The sequence below is a fragment of the Macaca fascicularis genome, chromosome 19, assembly GCF_037993035.2.
Source record: "Macaca fascicularis isolate 582-1 chromosome 19, T2T-MFA8v1.1".
Lineage (NCBI taxonomy): Eukaryota > Metazoa > Chordata > Mammalia > Primates > Cercopithecidae > Macaca > Macaca fascicularis.
In genome coordinates, this window is record NC_088393.1 from 23,372,949 (window position 1) to 23,396,981 (window position 24,033).

A 24,033-nucleotide genomic window follows, 5' to 3' on the forward strand; every position below is an offset into this window, starting at 1 on the left:
ATCTCCTGACCTCGTGATCCGCCCGTCTCGGCCTCCCAAAGTGCTGGGATTACAGGCTTGAGCCACCGCGCCCGGCCTGCCCCAAATATTTATAAATAGCCCAAAGTAATAGCGCCAAAATGTCTACCTCCAAATATTTATAAACACTATTTCCTCTCAATTTCTTGTTTTTTTTTTTTTTTTTTTTTTTTGAGACGGAGTCTCGCTCTGTCGCCCAGGCTGGAGTGCAGTGGCCGAATCTCAGCTCACTGCAAGCTCCGCCTCCCGGGTTCACGCCATTCTCCTGCCTCAGCCTCCCGAGTAGCTGGGACTACAGGCACCCACCACCTCGCCCGGCTATTTTTTTGTATTTTTTTTAGTAGAGACGGGGTTTCACCGTGTTAGCCAGGATGGTCTCGATCTCCTGACCTCGTGATCCACCCGTCTCGGCCTCCCAAAGTGCTGGGATTACAGGCTTGAGCCACCGCGCCCGGCCCCTCTCAATTTCTTTACAACACTTATGACTATTTAAGGAAAAATTATAACACAGTATTGTGAGATATGTGTAGATGTAAAATGTATGAATAGCACAAAGAATAGAAGGAAGTAATTAAAACTCTTCAACAGCAAGTTTTTCATATTTTACATTTATTAAAATAGTACAGTATAAACTCTAGGTAGATCGTGATCTGTTATAGATGCATATAGTTATCCCTGAAGAAACCACTAAGAAATGTAATGAGGTGTCACTTAAATGCTATTAAAGGAATTTAATTATATTCCAAAAAGTATTTGTACAAGAATTATTTATTTATTTATTTATTTATTTATTTATTTTTTGAGACAGAGTCTCGCTCTGTCGCCCAGGCTGGAGTGCAGTGGCCGGATCTCAGCTCACCGCAAGCTCTGCCTCCCGGGTTTACACCATTCTCCTGCCTCAGCCTCCCGACCTGCTGGGACTACAGGAGCCCGCCACCTCGCCTGGCTAGTTTTTTTGTATTTTTTAGTAGAGACGGGGTTTCACCGTGTTAGCCAGGATGGTCTCGATCTCCTGACCTCGTGATCCGCCCGTCTTGGCCTCCCAAAGTGCTGGGATTACAGGCTTGAGCCACCGCGCCCGGCCTGTTTGTTTTTTCTTTTTAAAGTTTGGCTACTAGAAAATTTAAAATTCACATGTAGCTCACATTTTATTTCAGAGGACTGCCTTCTTTTTAAAACCTCAGGAAATCTGATGAAAGAAAACAGAAGTCAGGAAGGACATAAAATCAGAAAATTTTAGATAATTGTTATTATATTCTTTTCATTTGTGAATAACCATATAATGTATCATTTATAAAAGAATATGACCTTATACAAAAGGTTAAATGCAAATACCCTCTGGGGTTGGCCTGGCTTACTTAGTTCAGGGAGGAAGCCCTGCCTGAAAAGGCTGCTGCAGCCTAGACTGTCACTCTTTTCTTTCTTTTTTTTTTTGGCGGGGGGCAGACTCTCTTTTTCTCTCACCCAGAATGGGTGATCTCGGCTCATTGCAACCTCCGCCTCCCGAGTTCAAGCGATTCTCGTGCCTTAGCCTCTAGAGTAGCTGGGATTACAGGCACCCGCCACCACGCCCCGCTAATTTTTATTTTTAGTAGAGACGGGGTTTTGCCATGTTGTCCAGCCTGGTCTCCAACTCCCGCCTAGGCTTCCCTCCCAAAGTGCTGGAATTACAGCCGTGAACAACCGCGCAGCCCATCAGTCTTCATTCAGTCCAGCGTCTGATCACATCTCTGTCACTCAGGGTCTGAGGAGGCGGGGATTCAAGAATTATCCAATCAAGAACTCTGGTCTAGGAACCGTCCAATCAGGGACACAGCTGGAGCGGAAAAGGCGGCATCCGAGAGGTGGCCCGGCGGTTATTTCTCGTTGCAGCGCCAGTTTCCAGTCTCGTCTTGACTGCTGTGTGACCTCATACTCTGTGGTCCTGTAACCTGCGGAGTTGGGAGCTCCACAGCTAAGATGCCAGGTGCCCCTGGAAGCCTAGAAATGGTGAGAGTGCCGGTCCGACATCCCAAGAAGGGGAAGGGGCTGATTGGAACCGGTGGGAAGTGGCTGTGGCGGGACTCAGGCCTCCCGGCAGTCAGCTCCACAATCTGCGCCTGGAGTTCCTCTTGCCCAGCTCGGCCTCAGTCCCCTTCAGCCATAAGATGGCGGCTGCGCTGACTGCGGGACCCCGGGCCACCTGTCTCCTCCAGGCGCTGTGACTGTGCCCTGGCCTTGAGCACTTTCTGGGCCGCTCCGCACCCGCAGGGCCGCGTCTCACAGATTGTGCAGGGACCACGGGAGGGGCGTCAGGGGAGAATCCTGACTCAGGGTGCGGGTTCATGAATGGGAAGAGTTTCAGTCCAGTGAGGTTTCCAGTCCCTCTTTTCTTCTATTAAAAATTTATGCCAGTCACCACTAAAGTAATGAATTTAATCAAAGAGTGATTCAAAAATGGTAGAGCACCCAGCTATATAGTTTGTAGTTTATGGTCTATGGAAGGGATTTGACGGAAAGTTTTTTAAGGTGTATAATGAAGAAAACCAAATTCAATAATAGGCTATGTACAGTTACGTAGTTTCTCAATTTGTACAATCAAGATGGAAATTTCCCGTTTATATAATCAGAGGTTATTTGTAGTTTATAGTTGGTTAAACCTGAGTTTTGTTTCCCCCAATGTATAATTTACCCCCCCCCCAAAAAAAAAAAAAACTCTCGAATTAGATTTTTTTTCTTTTTTTTTTTGAGACGGAGTTTTGCTCTTGTTGCCCATGCTGGAGTGCAATAGCGCGATCTCCTCTCAGTGCAACCTCCGCCTCCTGGGTTCAAGTGATTCTCCTGCCTCAGCCTCCCGAGTAGCTGGGATTACAGGCATGTGCCACCACGCCGGGCTGATTTTGAATTTTTAGTAGAGACGGGGTTTTTCCATTTTGTTCAGGCTGGTCTCGAACTCCCGACCTCAGATGATCCCCACTCTTCGGCCTCCTAAAGTGCTGGGATTACAGGTGTGAGCCACTGGTCCCGGCCAACTTAGATTTTTTAAAAAGTAGATATCAGGGACTAGAGCCACCTCATTCTAATTGCCTGCCACTTAATTCTTAATTATTTTCACACTCCTCAGAGGACTAATTTTTTTCCCCCCCTGCATTTTTTACAGGTATCCCAAGGAGAGTATTATGTGTACTCCCAAACCCCCAATTCCTGCAGCCTAACGCTGGCTTGCAGTAAAATACAAAATTTCCAGTTCATTCTTACCTTCCCAAATGTCAATTTTTCCTCTCGGATTCACATTACTATTTGCCCTTTTTTTTTTTTTTTTTTGAGATGGAATCTTGCTCTGTTGCCCATCCTGGAGTGCAGTGGCCTGATCTCGACTCACCACGACCTCCACCTCCTGGGTTCAAGCAATTCTCCTGCCTCAGCCTCCCGAGTAGCTGGGACTACAGGCGTGCACCACCATGCCCGGCTAATTTTTGTATTTTTAGTAGAGACAGAGTTTCACTATGTTGGCCAGGCTAGTCTCGAACTCCTGACCTCGTGATCTGCCCGCCTCAGCCTCCCAAAGTGCTGGGATTACAGGCGTGAGCCACCGTGCCTGGCCTACTATTTGTCCTTTAGTGTACATTTTTGATACCTTATTTTAATTATTTTTTTAACAAAGCATTGGATGGCACTTTTCCTAATATTTGTTTTCTGTTTGTAAATATTTCCCATGAGAAGAAAGCAAAAATAATCCCCTGATTATTTTTTGTTTTTTGGTTTTTCCTCCTAGGCCCACAGATTTTATCAGAATGTTTTGGGGTAAAGGCTTTGAAAACTTTATGGAATGATGTGTTTTCAGACATTCTTCACTTTTTTTCCTGGTCCTGGGTTTCAGTACTGTCTGGGAATTAACTGAAATATCCCCCATGGCTATGTCTGCTAGAGTGTCTAGTGAATATCAGCTCCTGGTCATTTTCTCCTGTGGGACAATCTGAGGTATGGAGTGTAGCCTTTCAAGGAAGCAGGGGGATGCCCTGGGGTTGAGAGGAATCTCCTGGCTTACTCTTCCTTCGAAAAGCTAACCCTTGAGACATTAAGATTGTCTTCACCCAACCCAGCTTCCATTTCTTGCTGGTCAGCCAATCAGTTGCTGGTATTGTGGGAAAAACATTGAAATAATTTCTGCCCCCTGCGTTCTCTAAGGGGGCAGAACAATAGTGAAAGAAATATAATGAAAAAATAGTGAAAGAAAAATAGTGAGAATCTGTGAAAACAAAAATAATATCCCAAAAGAAGAAAAAAAAAAAAAAAACAAGTAGTGATCCCAGTGAGATGGTGTAAGAACTTGCAAAGTAAAATGCACCTGGGGCTCACTGGGGCTTAGTTCAGAGTCTCCTGAGAAGGGGTTATTGGGCACTTAAGTGAGCAGAATGAAGTGGGAGAATCTCTCAAGTGATTGGATGGCCTGACTTGATACATGAATCAGACACATCTGTACCTTGAAAAGATTTGTTCGCTTATTTTGACCTCAGTTTTTTAACGGTAAATTGCATTTTGTTACTAGGGATTGAAAGAAAGGTAAGAAAATATTTACCAAGGGCAAAAAAGAGGTGAATTTCAGAATAAATATTTAATTGTATATTCCATTTGTTAAAAATTTTTATTTACCCTTTTCCCAGAATGAGTTTAGGAATTTTCTCTGGTCTGTTTTTTATGGCTGGGTGAAATAGGAAAAATCTGTCTTCCATTTTGGCTTCAGAAAATGCACACATATCCACAAGAAAATGGTAGATAATTGTTGAGTTACGTAGATTCGGGAAAAGATCAGTTCCTCTTTTTGCAGGGTAAATTTGTAACTATGAATGTCTGTATTCTATATCCTGTTAATATTGCTATCTGAGTTTCATGCTAAATTTTATGAGCTGAAACTTTGTACCCTCTAGAAATGTTCCCATATGACTAATTGTTTACTACAGGATTTTTAATGGAAATAGTAAAATAATACATTTACTGTCTGAAAGGAATAGATACTTTTGCTTATCTTACTGCAATATAAAATGTAAGCACCTTAAAATTTCCTTCCCTTACATGAACACTGTGTTAGAGTAATTCTGCTGAATTTTTCAAACACTTACTTTCAAAAACTATGTGAATAACTCTGACATGAAAATTAAAGCCTGACACTGGACGTGGTGGCTCACGCCTGTAATCCCAGCACTTTGGGAGGCCGAGGCGGGCGGATCACGAGGTCAGAAAATCGAGACCATCCTGGCTAACCCCATCTCTGCTAAAAATACAAAAAATTAGCTGGGCGTGGTGGTGCCTACCTGTAGTCCCCAGCTACTCAGAGGCTGAGGCAGGAGAATTGCTTGAACTCAGGAGTTGGAGATTGCAGTGAGCTGAGATTGCACCACTGCACTCCAGCCTGGGCGACAAAGCAAGACTCCATCTCAAAAAAAAAAAAAAAAAGAAAAAGAAAATTAAAGCCTGAACCCAGTGACTCTAATTAAGCTAAGGCTAATACTGAGCCTGCAAAAGGAGATTATTAAAGGATCACTTAGTTTTTTTGGGGGAGTCTTCTCTGCAGATATTCCAGCCTGCTCACCCCAGCCATGGAAGAAGTGTTTATCCTGAGAGAAGCTACAGAGCCGTGGAAAGTTGGAGACCCATAGCCAGATGCAGTTAAGGTTAAGATGAAAGGGGATTGGGAGGGTCTTACTGAAGATGAAATTGTTACTGTTTTGAGGTAGTTTCTAGACTTTGTAAGGTAAAACAAAGTTAGATTTATGTTGGAAAAATAATTGAATTCCAAAAGAGTATTGCAAGAGGAGGATGTACTAACTATAAGATCTTTAAAGATTGCAAAGTTTAGGCAGACAAGGGCCTTGTTTCATATGGAAGAGCAAACAATATTAGGAGGTGGGAGGTGACGGCAAAGGGAGGGTGAAAAAATGAGATCTTAGATCAGAGAATGTTTTACCCTGAAGTCGTCATGTTCTTAGGAACTACATAAAATGGGGTTGTATGTCGACTCAGACTGGGGGTAGCTAAAAGTTCAGAAGCCTGTTGAAAGGAAATAAACTTAAGTAATGCTTGATTAAGAAGTATTTTAGGTTGACCACTAAAAACAAATTCAGCTGATTTATTTATTTATTTATTTATTTAAATGAGAAAAAGGAGATAGTGTGCAGAGTCTGTCTCTGGCTGTGTGATAGGTAAGAAAAGAGAACACCATCTAAGTCATAATGGGAAGGGTATTTCTTTCTGAGTTTTCCTGGATTGTATCTTTTCTGATGAACTGATAAATGTAACTGATGTTTTCCTGAGTTCTGTGAGTAGCTCTATAATATTATTGAACTTGAGGAAGGTTATAAGAGTATCCAGTTTTTGAACAGTAGCTCAGAAACAGATGGGCCTATGAGGTTTGTGACTGGCATCTGCAGTAAGAACAATGTTGTGAGACTGAGCCCTGAATCAGGGTCTGTGCTGACTCTAGGTGGTGTCAGAATTCAAATGTTAGGCAATGAGTTGGTGTTGGAGAATTGCTTGGTGTTTACTAAGCTCTACAAATTTGGTTTCAGCTGAGAGATATTACAGAGGCCTGGTCTGGAATGGATCTATGGGTGTCTGGGAATGGGAGGCTCGCTTTTCTCTACACAGGCCATCACACTGCCCATTACCCTGTCATTTCAGGTCTCCACCCAGGGTGAGAGAGGATACAAATTTAGAGGGAAAAAGTTCTGATAACAGACCCCCCTTTTCCACTGCTGCCACCACAGGATTCCCACCTTCTAACAAACATACCCACTAGACATTGACTTGTCCACATCCCTCTTAGGACTAGGTACCACCCTCAGGAATTTCACCACGGCATTTTTGATCCTAGTGTTTCTTGCCAAAAACTCACAAAAGTGTCTACAAGTCTCCTGGTGTATCCCAACCCCCAGACACTGAATCTGCAGCAGCAACCTGTTTTCGCCACCAACCTGGGGTTCTAGACAATCTGTTCATAATCTCATCTCCCTGCATGGACCCAGAAATTAATCAGAGTAGAGTCACACCTGGGCCACTCTTTGTAGCACAAACCAGTCCTTCCACTTGCATTGCACTCTCCCCAACCCATAGAGTTCTTTGTTTTTTTGTTTGTTTGCTTTTGTTTTTTGTCTGTTTGCTTTTCAGACAGAGTTTCACTCTTGTTGCCTAGGCTAGAGTGCAGTGACACAATCTCAGCTCACTGCAACCTCGGCCTTCTGGTTTCAAGCAATTCTCCTGCCTCAGCCTCCCGAGAAGCTGCGACTACAGGCGCCTGCCACCACGCCTGGCTAATTTTTGTATTTTTAGTAGAGACAGGGTTTCACTGTGTTGGCCAGGATGGTCTCAAACTCCTGACCTCGTGATCAGCCTGTGTTGGCCTCCCAAGTGCTGGGATTATAGGTGTGAGCCAGCCACTGTGCCTGGCCGGCGAGTTCTTTTGTTTTAACTTTTATTTTTGATTCAGGAGTACATGTGCAGGTTTGTTATATAGGTAAAATTGTGTCGGGGGGTTGGTGTGCAGAATATCTTGTCACTGAGGTATTAAGCACAGTACTACACAGGTATTATTTTTCTGATCCTCTTTGTTTTCCATCTTCCACCCTTAACTAGAACTCAGTGTCTGTTGTTACCCTCTTTGTGCCCATGTGTTCTTATTTAGCTCTTACTAATAAATGAGAACATGCATTTGACTTTCTCTTTCTGCATTAGTTTTCTAAGGATAATAGTCTCCAGCTCCATCCATGTTGCTGCAAATAACATAATCTTGGTCACTTTTTATGGCAACACAGTATTCCATGATGTTTATGTACCATATTTTGTTTCTATTAAATCTTTTATTTTATTTTATTTTACTTATTTTTGGAGACTGGGTCTCACTCTGTCACCCAGGCTGTAGTATAGTGGCGTGATCTCGGCTTACTGCAGCCTCAACCTCCCAGGCTCAAGCAGTTCTTCTACCTCAGTCCCCAAGCAGCTGGTACTACAGGTGTGTGCCACCAAGCCCAGCTAATTTTTCTTCTTGTATTTTTTGTTGAGATGGGGTTTTTCCATGTTGTTTAGGCTGGTCTTGAACTCCTGAGCTCAGGCAGTTTACCTGCCTCAGCCTCCCAGAGTGCTGAAACTACAGGCATGAGCCACCACACCTTACCATACCATATTTTCTTTCTCTAGTTTACCATTGGTAGGCATTTAGGTTGATTCCATGTCTTTGCTGTTGTGAATAGTGCTGCAATGAACATGCATGTGTGTGTGTCTATGACAGAATAACTTACATTTCTTTGGGTATATACCCAATTATGAAGTTGTTGGGTCAAATGGTAATTCTATTTTTAGTTCTGTGAGTAACCACCACACTGCTTTTCACAATGGTTGAATTAATTTACACTCCTGCTAGCAGCACATACCCTTTTCTCTGAAACCTTGCCAGCATGTTATTTTTTGACTTTGTAATAGCCATTTTGACTGTTGTGAGATGGAATCTCGTGGTTTTTTCTTTGCGTTTCTCTACTGATGAGTATTTTTTTCGTATGCTTGTTAACCAGATATGTATCTTATTTTGAAAAACATTTGTTCATGTTTTTTGTCTACGAAGTCTCACTCTGTCACCCGGGCTAAAGTGCAGTGGCATAATCTCAGCAAACGACAACCTTCACCTCCTGGGTTCAAGCGATTCTCCTGCCCCAGCCTCCTGAGTGGATGGAATTACAGGCATCTGCCACCATACTCTGCTATAATTTTTGTATTTTTAGTAGTCGAGGTTTAACCTTGTTGGCCAGGCTGGTCTCAAACTCCTAACCTCAAGTGATCTTTCTTGCTTGGCCTCCCAAGGTGCTGGGATTACAGACGTTAGCCATCACTCCTAGCCTTTTGCCTACTTTTTTTTTTTTTTTTTTTTTTTAAGATGGAGTTTGGCTCTTGTTGCCCAGGCTGGAGTGCAATGGTGTGATCTTGGCTCACTGCAACCTCCGCCTCTTGGGTTCAAGAGATTCTCCTGCCTCAGCCTACCGAGTAGCTGGAATTACAAGTGTCCACCACCATGCTTGGCTAACTTTTTGTATTTTTAGTAAAGACTGGGTTTCATCATGTTGGCCAGGCTGATCTCGAACTCCTGACCTCAGGTGACCCACCTACCTTGGCCTCTGAGAGTGCTGGGATTACAGGCATAAGCCACTGAGCCCGGCCGCCTTTTGTCTACTTTTTAAGGAGGCCGTTTGTTTGTTTCTTGTAAACTTAAGTTTTTTATGGATATGGATTCTGGACATTAGACCTTTGTCAAATGCATAGTTTGGAAATATTTTATTCTATAGGTTGTGTGTTTACTCTGTTATGGTTTCCATTGCTGTGAAGAAGATATTTAGTTTAATTAGGTCCCATTTGTCAATTGCTGCTGTTGCTATTGCTTTTGGTATTTTCATCATAAAATCTTTGTTAGTTCCCATGTCTAGAATGGTATTTTCTAGGTTATCTTTAGGGTTTTTTTTTTAAATATATAATTTTAAGTTTTACATTTAAGGCTTTAATTCATCTTGAATTGATTTTTGTATATGATGTAAGGAAGGGGTCCAGTTTGAATTTTCTACATAGTGCTAGGTGGTTATCCCAGCACCATTTATTGAATAGGGAATTCTTCCCACATTCCTCTTGTTAGTTTTGTCAAAGATCAGATGGTTATAGGTGTGTGGCATTATTTCTGGGCTCTCTATTCTGTTGTATTGGTCTATGAGTCTGTTTCTTGTACCAGTATTATGTGACTGGTTACTGTAGCCCTGTCGTATAGTTTGAAGTCAGGTAATGTAATGCCTCTAGCTTTGTTCTTTTTGCTTAGGATTGCCTTGGCTACTCTGGCTCTTTTTTGGTTCCATATGAATTTTAAAATAATTTTTTGTAGTTCTGTTAAGAATGTTTTTTTTTTTTTTTAAAGGATTTATTTATTTATTTATTTTTAAAGAATGTTTTTGGTAGTTTGATAAGAATAGCATGAAATCTCTTCTTTTTGGGGCAGTATGGCCATTTTAATCATTTTTGATCTTTTCTACCTATGAGCATAGAATAGAATGGTTTTCCATTTATTTGTGTTATCTCTGATTTTTTTTTCTTTTTTTCTTTCTTTTTTTTTTTTTTTTTGAGTCAGAGTCTCGCTTTGTCACCCAGGCTGGAGTGCAATGGCACAATCTTGGCTCACTGCAACCTCTGCCTCCTGGATTCAAGCTATTCTCTTGCCTCAGCCTCCTGAATAGCTGGGATTACAGGTGTCCACCACCACGCCCAGGTAATTTTTGTATTTTTAGTAGCGATAGAGTTTTATCATGTTGGCCAGGCTGGTCTTGATCTCCTGACCTCAAATGATCCACCCGCCTCGGCTTCCCAAAGTGCTGAGATTACAGGCATGAGCTACCACATCCGGCTATCTCTGACTCTTTAAGCAGTGTTTTGTGATTCTTGACATAGAAATCTTTTCACTTCTCTGGTTAGGTGTACTCCTAGATATTTTGTGTGTGTGTGTGGCAATTGTGAAGGGGATTGTGTTTTTGATTTGGCTTTTGGCTTGAATGTTGTTGATATACAGAGATTCTGCCAATTTTTATACATTTGTTTTGTATTCTGAAATTTTGCTGAAGTGGTTTGTCAGTTTGAAGAGCTTTTCTGCAGAGACTGTAGGGTTTTCTAGATATAGAACTATGTCATCTGCAAACAGGTATAGTTTGACTTCCTTTCTTCCTGTTTGAATGCGTTTTATTTTATCTCTTGTCTGATTGCTCTGGCCAGGACTTCCAGTTCTCTTAAATAGGAGTGGTGAGAGAAAGTATGCCAGTTTTCAAACAGAAACGCTTTCAGCTTGTGTCCATTCACTATGTTTGCTTTGGATTTGTCATAGATAACTCATTATTTTGAAGTACGTACTTTGAAAGCCTAGTTTGTGGAGGATTTTAAAAATGAAGGGTGATAAATTTTATTGAAATCTTTTTCTGCATCTATTGACATAATTTTTTTGGTTATCTTTAGTTCTCTTTATGCGATGAATAAAATTTTTTAATTGTTGCATGTTGAACCAACCTTGCATCCTACTTGATCATAGTGGAGTAGCTTCTTGATGTGCTGCTGGATTTGGTTTGCCAGCATTTTGTTGAGGATTTTTTCATCAGTGTTCATCAGGAATATTGGCCGGAAGTTTTCTATTTTTTGTTTTATCTCTGCCAGGTTTTGGTATCAGAATGTTGCTGTTTATATGTAATGAGCTGAGGAGGAGTTCCTTCCTCTCAATTTTGGAATAGTTTTAGTAGGAATGGTACAGGCTCTTCATTTTACATCTGATAGAATTCAGCTGTGAATTTGTCTAACCCTGGGCTTTATTTTGGTTGGTAGGCTATTTATTACTTATTCAATTTTGGAATTTGTTATTGGTCTATTCAGGAATTTAATTTCTCTTTTGTTCAGTCTTTTGAGAATGTATTTGTCCAGAAATTTATGTATTTCTATTAGGTTTTTTAGTTTGTGTGCAGACAGGTGTTCATAGTAGACTTCAGTAGTTCTTTGTATTTTGTATTTTTGTGGGGTCAGTGATAATTTCTTTTGTCATTAACTGTTTATTTGAATCTTCTCTTTATTCTTCATTAATCTAGCTAGTTATTTACCTTATTTATTTCTTTCAAAGATGTATCTCTTGGATTTCTTGTTCTTTTGTATAATTTTTCATATCTAAATCTTCAGTTCTGATCTTATTTTGGTTATTTTTTTATATGCTGCTAGCTTAGGAGTTGCTTTACTCTTGCTTCTCTCATTCTTTTATTTATGATGTTAGGTTGTTAAATTGAGATGTTTTTGATGTGACCATTTAATGCTGTTAATTTCCCTGTTAACACTGCCTTAGCTGTGTTGCAGAGATTCTGCAGTGTTGTAGCTTTGTTTCAAAAACTTTTAAATTTCCGCCTTAATTTTTTTTTCCTTTGAATATCTTTATTTATTTATTTATTTATTTATTATTATTATACTTTAAGTTCTAGGGTACATGTGGATAACGTGCAGGTTTGTTACATATGTATACTTGTGCCATGTTGGTGTGCTGCCCCCATCAACTTGTCAGCACCCATCAACTCGTCATTTACATCAGGTATAACTCCCAATGCAATCCCTCCCCCCTCCACCCTCCCCATGATAGGCCCCGGTGTATGATGTTCCCCTTCCCGAGTCCAAGTGATCTCATTGTTCAGTTCCTACCTATGAGTGAGAACATGCGGTGTTTGGTTTTCTGTTCTTGCGATAGTTTGCTGAGAATGATGGTTTCCAGCTGCATCCATGTCCCTACAAAGGACACAAACTCATCCTTTTTTATAGCTGCATAGTATTCCATGGTGTATATGTGCCACATTTTCTTAATCCAGTCTGTCACTGATGGACATTTGGGTTGATTCCAAGTCTTTGCTATTGTGAATAGTGCCGCAATAAACATACGTGTGCATGTGTCTTTATAGCAGCATGATTGATAATCCTTTGGGTATATACCCAGTAATGGGATGGCTGGGTCATATGGTACTTCTAGTTCTAGATCCTTGAGGAATCGCCATACTGTTTTCCATAATGGTTGAACTAGTTTACAATCCCACCAACAGTGTAAAAGTGTTCCTATTTCTCCATATCCTCTCCAGCACCTGTTTCCTGACTTTTTAATGATTGCCATTCTAACTGGTGTGAGATAGTATCTCATTGTGTTTTTTATTTGCATTTCTCTGATGGCCAGTGATGATGAGCATTTTTTCGTGTGTCTGTTGGCTGTATGAATGTTCTTTTGAGAACTGTCTGTTCATATCCTTTGCCCACTTTTCGATGGGGTTGTTTTTTTCTTGTAAATTTGTTTGAGTTATTTGTAGGTTCTGGATATTAGCCCTTTGTCAGATGAGTACGTTGCAAAAATTTTCTCCCCTTCTGTAGGTTGCCTGTTCACTCTGATGGTAGTTTCTTTTGCTGTGCAGAAGCTCTTTAGTTTAATTAGATCCCATTTGTCAATTTTGGCTTTTGTTGCCGTTGCTTTTGGTGTTTTAGACATGAAGTCCTTGCCCATGCCTATGTCCTGAATACCTAGGTTTTCTTCTAGGGTTTTTATGGTATTAGGTCTAACATTTAAGTCTCTAATCCATCTTGAATTAATTTTCGTATAAGGAGTAAGGAAAGGATCCAGTTTCAGCTTTCTACTTGTGGCTAGCCAATTTTCCCAGCACCATTTATTAAATAGGGAATCCTTTCCCCATTTCTTGTGTTTCTCAGGTTTGTCAAAGATCAGATGGCTGTAGATGTGTGGTATTATTTCTGAGGACTCTGTTCTGTTCCATTGGTCTATATCTCTGTTTTGGTACCAGTACCATGCTGTTTTGGTTACTGTAGCCTTGTAGTATAGTTTGAAGTCAGGTAGTGTGATGCCTCCAGCTTTGTTCTTTTGACTTAGGATTGTCTTGGCAATGCGGGCTCTTTTTTGGTTCCATATGAACATTAAAGCCGTTTTTTCCAATTCTGTGAAGAAAGTCATTGGTAGCTTGATGGGGATGGCATTGAATCTATAAATTACCTTGGGGAGTATGGCCATTTTCACGCTATTGATTCTTCCTATCCATGAGCATGGTATGTTCTTCCATTTGTTTGTGTCCTCTTTTATTTCACTGAGCAGTGGTTTGTAGTTCTCCTTGAAGAGGTCCTTTACATCCCTAGTAAGTTGGATTCCTAGGTATTTCATTTTCTTTGAAGCAGTTGTGAATGGAAGTTCATTCATGATTTGGCTCTCTGTTTGTTACTGGTGTATAAGAATGCTTGTGATTTTTGCACATTAATTTTGTATCCTGAGACTTTGCTGAAGTTTCTTATCAGCTTAAGGAGATTTTGGGCTGAGACAATCGGGTTTTCTAAATATACAATCATGTCATCTGCAAACAGGGACAATTTGACTTCTTCTTTTCCTAACTGAATACCCTTGATTTCTTTCTCTTGCCTGATTGCCCTAGCCAGGACTTCCAACACTATGTTGAATAGGAGTGGTGAGAGAGGGCATCCCTGTCTTGTGCCAGTTTTCAAAGGGAATTTTTCCAGTTTTTGCCCATTCAGTATGATATTGGCTGTGGGTTTGTCATAAATAGCTCTTATGATTTTGAGATACGTTCCATCAATACCAAATTTATTGAGCGTTTTTAGCATGAAGGGCTGTTAAATTTTGTCGAAGTCCTTTTCTGCATCTATTGAGATAATCATGTGGTTTTTGTCTTTGGTTCTGTTTATATGCTGGATTACGTTTATTGATTTGCATATGTTGAACCAGCCTTGCATCCAAGGGATGAAGCCCACTTTCATCATGGTGGATAAGCTTTTTGATGTGCTGCTGGATCCGGTTTGCCAGTATTTTATTGAGGATTTTTGCATCGATGTTCATCAGGGATATTGGTCTAAAATTCTCTTTTTTTGTTGTGTCTCTGCCAGGCTTTGGTATCAGGATGATGTCATAAAATGAGTTAGGGAGGATTCCCTCTTTTTCTATTGATTGGAATAGTTTCAGAAGGAATGGTACCAGCTCCTCCTTGTACCTCTGGTAGAATTCAGCTGTGAATCCATCTGGTCCTGGACTTTTTTTCGTTGGTAGGCTTTTAATTATTGCCTCAATTTCAGAGCCTGCTATTGGTCTATTCAGGGATTCAGCTTTGTCCTGGTTTAGTCTTGGGAGAGTGTAAGTGTCCAGGAAATTATCCATTTCTTCTAGATTTTCTAGTTTATTTGCGTAGAGGTGTTTATAGTATTCTCTGATGGTAGTTTGTATTTCTGTGGGGTCAGTGGTGATATCCCCTTTATCATTTTTTATTGCATCTAATTGATTCTTCTCTCTTCTTTATTAGTCTTGGTAGCGGTCTATCAATTTTGTTGATCTTTTCAAAAAACCAACTCCTGGATTCATTGATTTTTTTGGAGGGTTTTTTGTGTGTCTATCTCCTTCAGTTCTGCTCTGATCTTAGTTATTTCTTGCCTTCTGCTAGCTTTTGAATGTGTTCGCTCTTGCTTCTCTAGTTCTTTTAATTGTGATGTTAGAGTGTCAATTTTAGATCTTTCCTGCTTTCTCTTGTGGGCATTTAGTGCTATAAATTTCCCTCTACACACTGCTTAAAATGTATCCCAGAGATTCTGGTATGTTGTATCTTTGTTCTCATTAGTTTCAAAGAACATCTTTATTTCTGCCTTCATTTCGTTATGTACCCAGTAGTCATTCAGGAGCAGGTTATTCAGTTTCCATGTAGTTGAGCAGTTTTGATTGAGTTTCTTAGTCCTGAGTTCTAGTTTGATTGCACTGTGGTCTGAGAGACAGTTTGTTATAATTTCTGTTCTTGTACATTTGCTGAGGAGTGCTTTACTTCCAATTATGTGGTCAATTTTGGAATAAGTGTGATGTGGTGCTGAGTAGAATGTATATTCTGTTGATTTGGGGTGGAGAGTTCTGTAGATGTCTATTAGGTCTGCTTGCTGCAGAGATGAGTTCAATTCCTGGATATCCTTGTTAACTTTCTGTCTCGTTGATCTGTCTAATGTTGACAGTGGGGTGTTGAAGTCTCCCATTATTATTGTATGGTAATCTAAGTCTCTTTGTAAGTCTTTAAGGACTTGCTTTATGAATCTGGGTGCTCCTGTATTGGGTGCATATATATTTAGGATAGTTAGCTCTTCCTGTTGAATTGATCCCTTTACCATTATGTAATGGCCGCCTTTGTCTCTTTTGATCTTTGATGGTTTAAAGTCTGTTTTATCAGAGACTAGTATTGCAACCCCTGCTTTTTTTTGTTCTCCACTTGCTTGGTAGATCTTCCTCCATCCCTTTATTTTGAGTCTATGTATGTCTCTGCATGTGAGATGGGTCTCCTGAATACAGCAGACTGATGGGTCTTGACTCTTTATCCAGTTTGCCAGTCTGTGTCTTTTAATTGGAGCATTTAGTCCATTTACATTTAAGGTTAATATTGTTATGTGTGAACTTGATCCTGCCATTATGATATTAACTGGTTATTTTGCTCGTTAGTTGATGCAGTCTCTTCCTAGCCTCGATGGCCTTTACATTTTGGCATGTTTTTGCAATGGCTGGTACCGGTTGTTCCTTTCCATATTTAGTGCTTCCTTTAGGATCTCTTGTAAGGCAGGCCTGGTGGTGACAAAATCTCTAAGCATTGGCTTATCTGTAAAGGATTTTATTTCTCCTTCATTTATGAAACTTAGTTTGGCTGGATATGAAATTCTGGGTTGAAAATTCTTTTCTTTAAGAATGTTGAATATTGGCCCCCACTCTCTTCTGGCTTGTAGAGTTTCTGCCGAGAGATCTGCTGTTCGTCTGATGGGCTTCCCTTTGTGGGTAACCCGACCTTTCTCTCTGGCTGCCCTTAAGATGTTTTCCTTCATTTCAACTTTGGTGAATCTGGCAATTATGTGTCTTGGAGTTGCTCTTCTCGAGGAGTATCTTTGTGGCGTTCTCTGTATTTCCTGAATTTGAATGTTGGCCTGCCCTACTAGGTTGGGGAAGTTCTCCTGGATGATATCCTGAAGAGAGTTTTCCAACTTGGTTCCATTTTCCCCCTCACTTTCAGGCACCCCAATCAGACGTAGATTTGGTCTTTTTACATAATCCCATACTTCTTGCAGGCTTTGTTCATTTCTTTTTCTTCTTTTTTCTTTAGGTTTCTCTTCTCACTTCATTTCATTCATTTGATCCTCAATCGCTGATACTCTTTCTTCCAGTTGATCGAGTCAGTTACTGAAGCTTGTACATTTGTCACGTATTTCTTGTGTCATGGTTTTCATCTCTGTCCATTCGTTTATGGCCTTCTCTGCTTTAATTATTTTAGTTATCAATTCTTCAACTGTTTTCTCAAGATTTTTAGTTTCTTTGCGCTGGGTATGTAATTCCTCCTTTAGCTCTGAGAAGTTTGATGGACTGGAGCCTTCTTCTCTCATCTCGTGAAAGTCATTCTCCGACCAGCTTTGATCCGTTGCTGGCGATGAGCTGCTTTCCTTTGCAGGGGGCGATGCGCTCTTATTTTTTGACTTTACAGCTTTTCTGGCCTGCTTTTTCCCCATCTTTGTGGTTTTATCTGCCTCTGGTCTTTGATGATGGTGACGTACTGATGGGGTTTTGGTGTGGGTGTCCTTCCTGTTTGTTAGTTTTCCTTCTAACAGTCAGGACCCTCAGCTGTAGGTCTGTTGGAGATTGCTTGAGGTCCACTCCAGACCCTGTTTGCCTGGGTATCAGCAGCAGAGGCTGCAGAAGATAGAATATTGCTGAACAGCGAGTGTACCTGTCTGATTCTTGCTTTGGAAGCTTCCTCTCAGGGGTGTACTCCACCGTGTGAGGTGTGGGGTGTCGGTCTGCCCCTAGTGGGGGATGTCTCCCAGTTAGGCTACTCAGGGTTCAGGGACCCACTTGATCAGGCAGTCTGTCCATTCTCAGATCTCAACCTCCGTGTTGGGAGATCCACTACTCTCTTCAAAGCTGTCAGACAGAGTCGTTTGGGTCTGCAGAGGTTTCAGCTGCTTTTTGTTGTTGTTGTTGTTGTTTAGCTGTGCCCTGTCCCCAGAGGTGGAGTCTACAGAGACAGGCAGGACGACTTGAGCTGCTGTGAGCTCCACCCAGTTCGAGCTTCCCAGCCACTTTGTTTATCTACTTAAGCCTCAGCAATGGCAGGCGCCCCTCCCCCAGCCTCGCTGCTGCCTTGCAGGAAGATCACAGACTGCTGTGCTAGCAATGAGGGAGGCTTCGTGGGCGTGGGACCCTCCGGGCCAGGTGTGGGATATAGTCTCCTGGTGTGCCTGTTTGCTAAGATCCTTGGTAGAGCGCAGTATTGGGGTGGGAGTTACCCGATTTTCCAGGTGTTGTGTGTCTCAGTTCCCCTGGGTAGGAAAAGGGATTCCCTTCCCCCTTGCGCGTCCCAGATGAGGGGATGCCTCGCCCTGCTTCAGCTCTCGCTGGTCGGGCTGCAGCAGCTGACCAGCACTGATTGTCAGGCACTACCTAGTGAGATAAACCCAGTACCTCAGTTGAAAATGCAGAAATCACCTGTCTTCTGTGTCGCTCGCGCTGGGCCTTGGAGACTGGAGCTGTTCCTATTCGGCCATCTTGCTCCGCCCCTCCTTAATTTTATTATTTACCCAAAAGTCATTCAAGTGCAGGTTGTTTAATTTCCATGTGATTGTATGGTTTCAAGTGGTTTTCTGTGTATTGAATTGTATTTTTATCAAGCTGTGGTCTTTGTGATTGGTATGTTTTGAAGATTTTTGAATTTGCTGAGGATTGTTTGATTCCTGGCTGTGTGGTCAATTTGAGAGTATGTGCCATGTGGTAATAAGGAGAGTGTATATTATGATGTTTTTAGATGGAGAGTCCTGTAGATGTCTACTAGGACTCTTTGGTCAAGTGCTGAATGTAGGTTTAAATATCTTTGTTTATTTCTGCCTCAATAATCTGTCTAATAGTGTCTGTGAGGTCTTTTAGCCTCTTACTATTGTTGTGTTAGAATCTGCATCTTTTCATAGGTCTCTAAGAACTTTTTCTATTTATGTGTACCAGTACATTTTTTATAACAGCTTTTTCTCTTCTGCTATTTTTTTCATACACATTTTTTCAAGTGCGTACAGTGTGCCCAAGGATACTCCTTAGATTTTCAGTGTCTGCTGAAATTCAGATGTCTAACAATTTAAGAATATGTCAAGAGACTTGACTTTTTTTTTTTTTTTTTTTTTTTTTTGAGACGGAGTCTCGCTCTGTCGCCCGGGCTGGAGTGCAGTGGCCGGATCTCAGCTCACTGCAAGCTCTGCTTCCTGGGTTTATGCCATTCTCCTGCCTCAGCCTCCCAAGTAGCTGGGAGTACAGGCGCCCACCACCTCGCCCGGCTAGTTTTTTTTTTTGTATTTTTTAGTAGAGATGGGGTTTCACCGTGTTAGCCAGGATGGTCTCGATCTCTTGACCTCGTGATCCGCCCGTCTCGGCCTCCCAAAGTGCTGGGATTATAGGCTTGAGCCACCGCGCCCGGCGAGACTTGACTTTTGTAGGAGAAAATATAAATTAGAAATAAGAGGCTTTATTCTCTTACCTGAAAATAAAATATATGTTGCTTCTCTCTCTTTTTTAAAGCATTTAGATTATATGTAGATATTTTTCTCTACTTTTTTGAAATATATATAAACCATATTAAAACAAAATGAACCTCATCATTCTTTGTGACTCAGGACTATTTTTATTTAGATTCATTACTTTCCTTTTGCATTGGTGTAGGTATATATATATATATATATATATAGTCTTTAAAGGAGACAAAGATTTGTTTAAAGTTCATATTAAGAACACATAAGGCTGGGTGTGGTGGCTTACACCTGTAATCCCAGCACTTTGGGAGGCCTAGTCGGGCAGATCACCTGATGTCAGCAGTTTGAGACCAACCTGACCAACATGGAGAAACTCCGTGTCTACTAAAAATATAAAAAATTAGCTCCACGTGGTGGTGCATGCCTGTAATCTCAACTACTCGGGAGGCCGAGGCCAGAGAATTGCTTGAACCCAGGAGGCGGAGGTTGCAGTGAGCCGAGATCGCCCATTGCACTCTGGCCTGGGCAACAAAAGCAAAACTCCATCTCAAAAAAAACAAAACAAACAAACAAAAAAACCCACAAAACGTTGAGCACAAAGATAGAATGAAATTTAGCAATGCAGAATGATAAAGCTAAAAAATACTGAGTACGTTTCTTTGACAGAAAACTGATTGTATAAGGTAATAATCTAATATTTGCATGCTGAAGCACTTACACTGCAAAAGCAAGAACAGTTCAGTGTGTAAACTGAACAGTAAAGTCTATAGTTGTACGTCAGTTTTATTACTTTAGAACAATTAGCATTGTTATAAGTGTAGTGTTTGTAGACAACCTGCATTCATATAAATTAAACAGCATTTTCTTAGTAGTATGAATATAAGGCCAAAATGTTTACTTTGATTGAATACTCATTAGTCACTTTAATATGGCTGTTCATACTTTTGAAACATATAAAGTGTGTATATATATATACACACACACATATATATAAATATATAAAGTGTTTTAACTGAATTATGGCTACAATTTTAAAAATTCTTACATGCCTTATAACTATAAAGTTATTTATAGTTAGGTATTTATTTCTAATATCCAAATAAAATTTACTACCAAATTGTTAAAGTAGATATTGGTCTGACACAATTATTAATTTATCTAATAGGGATAACTATAGGTAAGCATAATTATAGTGGTTTTTTTTTTTTTTTTTTTTTTGAGACAGAGTTTCACTCTTGTCTCCCCGGCTAGAGTGCAATGGTGTGGGCTCGGCTCACTACATCCTCCACCTCCCTAGTTCAAGCGATTCTCCTGCCTCAGCCTCCCGAGTAGCTGGGATTATAGGCTCATGCCACCTCCTGACCTCGTGATCTGCCCACCTTGGCCTCCCAAAGTGGTGGGATTACAAGCGTGAGCCACTACACCTGGCCTAAAATGAGTTTTTACTTAAAATGCATTTAACTTTTTTTTTTCTCTCAGCATAATCTTGCTTAGATTGAGAGCTGTTTTTCTGTCCAATGCTTTGGGTGTCTGCACTATTAAGTATTCCCTGGTGTCTGTGAATGAGATGGGCTGTCACAGTGAGAACTTTTGGAGCTATCTGTACTTGGACTCATGTTGGAAATCCAGCAGTAGTTTTTCCATGTCATCATTGTAAATAAAAACCGAGGCTGAATTACTGTTCCAATTTCCATTATTATGCAGGTGCAGTTCTCCCCAGGAGGCCTGCAGGCTCTCCTCCTGCAGCCTCAGGCTTCCCTCTCTGGGGTGACACTGGAGTGCTGTTGTGGCAGTTGTGGTTTATGTAAGATATGAGCTTTCAGCTGTGAGCCCTATGCAGTGGGCTCGGCCTCAATGGCAGATGGGTAGTGGTCAAGAGAGGACACTAGCTAACAGGAGAGGGCAAGCAAGAGAGTTGTAGCCAAGTGCTCAGGGAGTAGAGAGCCATTGCTTTAAAGTGTAAATAGCCAAAAAGATAGCACCCTATTCAGCCATTTTTGTAGGAGATTAACAGCCTACTTTCAGCAGGCACCTGGCTTCAAGTTGCAAAATTACCTCCTTTCATGAAGATGTGAAAAGTTTATTTTGTCATTGAACACAACTGATTAGCCTGCATGGCTAGCCTTCCCAATTACCAGGTGAATTTAGGATGAACTGTCTATGATATGGTGCTATACTAACTTGTGAACTAATTATGGTTACTGTCTTTCTAGCTTTGCAATCTCTTAAGCAGATTGACTGTGATGCATGTCACATTCAGGTTTAATTGTGTAATAAAACAGTTTTATGTCTGTTCTGTTGTGGAGTTTCTCTGGGGCTGAAGAAAATTTATCTTTTAATTATGTTTCAGAAAAACTGTCTAAAATTATCCTGCAGATCCAGTAGTTTCTCCACAAGTCACAAACAAGTAAATATAAACAAAATTAGAGTTTTAAAATTACACTAAACTCTTCTGTATTCCTCTCATCTGTCTATATTTAGCTTCTATTATATACATTTTTTAAAAATCAGTGACAGAGAAACAAAAGATTTCTTTTAGATACAGGATGTGTCCTGTATCTAAATCCTAGGAATTATTAAACACTTAGTACCAACTCCCAGGGTGTTATGAGGATTAAGTCATATAATGTGTTATTCCCAGCACAGTGCTCTGTAACATCCTCTTGAGCACATAGTACCTACTTAGTAAACATTGCACAGTGCAAGTGTACATGTTGTTTTCCAAATGCAGACCTATTCAGACACTCCTGCCTTCTGTTTAGTTTGTAAACTTTAAAGAGCCAGGAAAAAAATATAATACTTTATGATGGAGATTGGTTGTCTTTATTTGTACCAGAAGTATTTGTGTTGTGATAAGAGTGCTGAATGTAAGGGACTCTGAGCTGTGCCTGCTTTCTCTAACTAATGCTAGTGATGAGCCCAGGGGAAGAAATATCAGCATTGACAGGGAACTTGTTTAAAACACTCATTTATGGACCCTTTCAAAACCTGCAGAATCACATTACATAGAGTGAGGCCAAAATTACTAAGTGATTTTATAAGCTCATTAAAGTTTCAGAGGCAATGCTTAGCTAAGTGGTTATGAGCTCAGGCTTCTAATTAAAAGGACATGGTCGCTGGGTGCGGTGGCTAAAAAACACAAAAAACTAGCCGGGCGAGGTGGCAGGCGCCTGTAGTCCCAGCTGCTCTGGAGGCTGAGGCAGGAAAATGGTGTAAACCCGGGAGGCGGACTTTGCAGTGAGCTGAGATCCGGCCACTGTACTCCAGCCTGGGCAACAGAGTGAGACTCCATCTTAAAAAAACAAAAACAAAAACAAAAAGTACATGGTCAATTTGCAGAAATCTCCAGTTGTGCCCTCCCCACAGATTCTATTTATTGCCCTGGAAGCATCCATATTGTTGTAATTAAGGGCCTCTTGTGACTGTGGTGAGGCCAGAGTCGAGTTTGAGACGTTTAAAATACATTCATGGAAGTTAAGTTCCTCTTTTTCACTAAAGGGTGGTCACAGGGCCTGAAGTGTTTGGGTTTGGTAGGGACAGGACAGTGTGGCCCATATTTCCATTACGTAGCAAAAATTGCTCATATCTGTGACAGGGGAGGGCACCTGAGGACAGGAAAGGAGAAACATTTTTAACTCCACAGGGCAGCTCATAGTTCCGAAATCTCTTACAAAGGAAAGAAATGGATGGACTTTCTCTGCAGGTCTTGGTCCTTCTGCCTGTGAGTGTGATGGTAGCAGGTAAGGAGGTGGTGCTGATACCTTTAAAGGCATGTTCTCTCAAGATGCAGGTGTAATTTGTCCAGAGAATCTTATCTGAGAAGGAATCCCAGAGAAAGAGGAGAAAGAGAAAAAAAATTGGCTTTTTTTCAGCTAAACGTGTCTCAGATGAAGAGCTGTGTCTATTCTGCCTCCTGGAATGCCATGCGTTTAGTCCTTGCAAACCTTTACATCTCTACTTGTGCTTTTCATCCCTAATGAGTTTGTTTTAACTACCTTTTAAAATTCTTATGATAGGCAAGAATCTCTGAAAAATATTTCTTTCCTATATACCAGAGCCTTCTCTATATTCTCTACATCCTGGATTTTATATGCCATGCAGGATTCTTTCTCATGATGAATTTATGGTCTACAGTATTAAAAATGTTTCACTTGTGGTTGTTGAACATGGCAAGGTGTGGATACTCAAGATTCCTATTGGGGAAAAGCTGGAATCCTTAGTGGAAAAGAAGAACATGTAGTGTTGAGTTTCCATCTGTGTTCTCCATTAGCTCTATGCCGAAGAGCATTAAGTAAATGCTTTTTTAAGGCTAGTCCCTGTGGCTCATGCCTGTAATCCCAGCACTTCAGGAGGCCGAGGTGGGTGGATCACATGAGGTCAGGAGTTTGAGACCATCCTGGCCAGAATGGTGAAATCCTGTCTCTACTAAAAATACAAAAAATAGCCAGGCGTCGTGGTGGGCACCTATAATCCCAGCTTCTCAGGAGGCTGAGGCAGGAGAATTGCTTGAACCTGCGAGGCGGAGGTTGCAGTGAGCCAAGTTTGCACCATTGCACTCCCGCCTGGGTGACACAGCAAGACTTTGTCTCAAAAAAAAAAAATTTTTTTTTAAAAACAGGATGGCAATGGCTATTAAAAATTACACAAAATGGGAATTACCTTTGTCTTGGCTTTTGCATAAAACTGATGTTTCTTTATGGCTAAATTCAGACTATACTTTTGAGGGGGCAATATCACAGACATGCTGAGTTAGAAGACACCTCTCAAATTTTAGTGTGTACAATTAAGTGGAGATCTTATTATGCACAGCGGTGACCATGTGTCCTGTGTGCATCAGCACATCATAAAAATTTGTCATGAAGGGCTGTTGAATTTTGTCAAAGGCCTTTTCTGCATCTATTGAGATAATCATGTGGTTTTTGTTTTTGGTTC

The 24,033-nt window shown here is 40.9% G+C and overlaps 1 protein-coding gene across 1 annotated transcript in view; it reads left to right on the plus strand.

Annotated features, from left to right (window-relative positions):
* Positions 1-1,872: 1,872 nt before the first annotated feature.
* Positions 1,873-24,033, plus strand: part of LOC102142826 (uncharacterized) — a 42,124-nt gene continuing 19,963 nt past the window's right edge. The window contains exon 1 of the mRNA XM_015440443.3: positions 1,873-2,007. Within this exon, the coding sequence (XP_015295929.3) occupies positions 1,978-2,007 (30 nt within the window). The 5' untranslated portion in view covers positions 1,873-1,977. The remainder of the gene's footprint in view (positions 2,008-24,033) is intronic.